This window comes from Pyrus communis, chromosome 12 (genome assembly GCF_963583255.1).
Source record: "Pyrus communis chromosome 12, drPyrComm1.1, whole genome shotgun sequence".
In the NCBI taxonomy this organism is placed as follows: Eukaryota; Viridiplantae; Streptophyta; class Magnoliopsida; order Rosales; family Rosaceae; genus Pyrus; species Pyrus communis.
Window position 1 is genome coordinate 15,729,012 of NC_084814.1, and position 2,768 is coordinate 15,731,779.

At 36.0% G+C, this 2,768-nt stretch overlaps 1 protein-coding gene across 1 annotated transcript; it reads right to left on the minus strand.

The window, feature by feature from the left end:
* Positions 1-975: 975 nt before the first annotated feature.
* On the minus strand, positions 976-2,768 carry LOC137710067 (uncharacterized). The gene is made up of 4 exons (XM_068449022.1): positions 2,139-2,768; positions 1,865-2,020; positions 1,622-1,753; positions 976-1,095 (listed from the first exon to the last, which is right to left on the minus strand). Exons 1-4 carry the CDS (start codon positions 2,718-2,720, stop codon positions 976-978), a joined length of 990 nt encoding a protein of 329 aa, XP_068305123.1. The 5' UTR covers positions 2,721-2,768.

The following is a 2,768-nucleotide window of genomic DNA, read 5'->3' on the forward strand; positions in this document are numbered from 1 at the left end:
ATGATCACTTGGAACTTTTTTTTTTTAAACAAACAATATTATTTATGCTAAGTGGAAAGGGAATGTGCTTAGCCTCACAATGAGCTAACAATAATGTGGTTCAAATTCACCTTTGACGAGAATCAAACCTAAGACCCTAAGACCTCTCACTAGGAACTTTTGGTAATTTGGCTTACAAGATTCATAAAATGTGTCCACCAACATTGTAATTAAACATGTCATTAGCTATTTAGAAAGTGACAACCACGTTCAATTATATAGCATATTGATTTTAATACTCTTTCGCGACTGCATTATGTTGAATGAAGATATGCATTTGATATTTCTTTTGAAAACATCGTAACCATATTAATTATCATTGAAAGAGTTTAAATTCAAAATATAGTAGAAAAATTCAATCATACTGCCCCAATGATAACTAACACTATAGTGACCATCATCGCTTAAAGATAGTGAGCAAAGATGCACAATTTGTTGATTGTGAGGATTATAAGAAAAGGGTGTTGGTAAACACACTTTTTTATACCTCTTACACATCCTTCTTAATCTTCGACCGTCGGATCAAATAAATTGAAAAAAATTAATAGACATAAATGAGCAAAAGGTCTGTAAAAGGTAAAAATAAGCATGTAGATAACACCACCCATAAAAAAAAACATGCACGCATGTGAAGTGGAAACAACCATGACATTGACATTGACAGAAACATTAGATTATATTATTCATTACCAGATATAAGTTAGAAATAATTCGAAAATATGAACACTATGAGCAACTGACTTCAACCACTACAACTACCCAACTACAACAAAGGTGTTTTATTTCATTGAATTAAAAAGAAAAGCAAAAGAAACTCTTTGATTCTTCGTTTTCTTTATACGAAAAGGCTTTTTAGTCATGTTGTGGTCCAAACCTAAATATTCTAGAAAATCTCCTCCTAAAAAGCCTTTTGTTGTTTGCTTGACTTATCAGAACTCAAAATCCATAGTGCTGAATCGGGGTAGCTTCAAAATTATTCATAAACTGTCCTCCTCCTCCTCCTCCTCCTCTTACTGTTGCATTCATCTCTTCCTCTTCTACATTAAACCCTTCAACCTGCACCAAGTTAATCTCATTAACTCTTACGTTATCACAGTAACGGAGTTTTATACACAAAGTAATATTTTCTTATCAAACTGTATTTGTCACACCATCGTGAACAATGAACATATATAAATCACACATTCATGCAAGAGTAACATAACCAAATGCGTCCAGATTCAGTCTCACAAACTATATTTTAAGGTAATTAATCAATATTATGTTACCATGTAAGTTTATGATTAATCTCCTTAATAATTTATACAGTCACACTTTTAAACCCGTTGTAATCATATCGGTTAACAAGTATACAGAAGGTAAAATTGTCTTGTTAGACTGGTGTTGTCAGGCAAATTTGTTCAATCTTATGAATTTGAACCAAATGTGTCTAGGTTCTCAGTCTGACAACATATATAGTACCACCGTTGTCTAATCTCTAATGGCTAAAAGAAAAAAAAGTTTTAACTGGTCAAACTTTTAGGTACTAGTTAACACAGTAAATTTAACAAACACAAAAATGTGAAAAGAAAAAATATTTTACCCAGAGCTCATCTTCATCTTCTTCTCTATTAAATGAACATGCAGCTTTGAGAATCTCTTCAGTCTCGTCGTTGCGTGCAAATCTGCCACGTATGCGGGGCCGGTTGTCCGCAAGTGTTTTTCGACATGCATACTTTTCGCGTACAGAGTAACAAACAACCACATTAAGATTTAAACACACTAATAATCTAATTTAACACCTACAAATTAGTGGAATTATGTAATAAACATTATGTTTGATTACCTTAATTGTTTTGTTGAAGTTTCTCTGTGACCTTTTGGCTCTGTACTTTGAGATTCTCTCTTTCCTCTCTTCTGCACTGTACCTCCCCATTTTGAAGTTTGCAGCTACTTCCGCCGTCACTGAGCTCTCTCTGGGAGTACGATTTGTTCTAAAATTCTAACAAAAAAATCCGAAAAAAAGAAAAATAAGACAGGGGTTTTGATTATGGTTAAACATGGATTAAATTAAAATAAAAACAGAGCAAATCAATTAAAAATTTAGAGAGTCATCTGACTTGCAAATCACCAGTGCTGGAAACCCTTCTCATTTGACCAGCCAAAAAGCTGCTTTCCGGAGAGCTCAAGCTAAAAGCTTGGTTCTGAAAACTTGGTGACTCCATGAGAGAATCAAAGCTTGGCTTGAAGCAAAAATCAGGCTTGTTACTACTTCCGTCAAAGCAGTTGCTGCTGTAGCTCCTCTGCATAAACTTTAACACATTCTCTGCACCGCCATAGGTATGAGGCCCAAAAGCTTGATGGGGTTCAGTTTTGACCTCCAGAGCATCAAAAGGGGAGAAATTCGGCAACCCAATTGGCAAATTTGGAGAGTTTTGATCGATTTGGGGTAATTGGGTTTGTTGGTAAAGGCTTAAGGTTTCGAGCTGGTAACTTGGGGGAGAAGAAGAAAGGAGAGATGGGGAGTTTTGGTCAGCTGGGTTTTGCTGGGTTTGCTGGTCGGAGATTGCTTGGAGTTGGAGGAGGTCAATGTCCGAGAAGGGAGAGAATGGCTCGGAGAAGAATGGCAAGTCCACCATTTCTGGGGTGGTGGAGTGGCGGTAGAAGGAGTCGTCGACGACATAGAGATCGGAGGAGGACATTGTTTGGAGACCCCAAAAGAAAATTGAAAAGTTGAAAACTTAACAGGA

Bases quoted from the DNA above. Each gene is read 5' to 3' on its own strand.
- LOC137710067 (XM_068449022.1), bottom strand. From the start codon at position 2,720: ATGTCCTCCTCCGATCTCTATGTCGTCGACGACTCCTTCTACCGCCAC. The intron at 1,754-1,864 runs GTAATCAAACAT...GTACGCGAAAAG, and splicing joins ACTTCAACAAAACAATTAAG to TATGCATGTCGAAAAACACT. The intron at 1,096-1,621 runs GTAAAATATTTT...AACTTGGTGCAG, and splicing joins AAGATGAAGATGAGCTCTGG to GTTGAAGGGTTTAATGTAGA.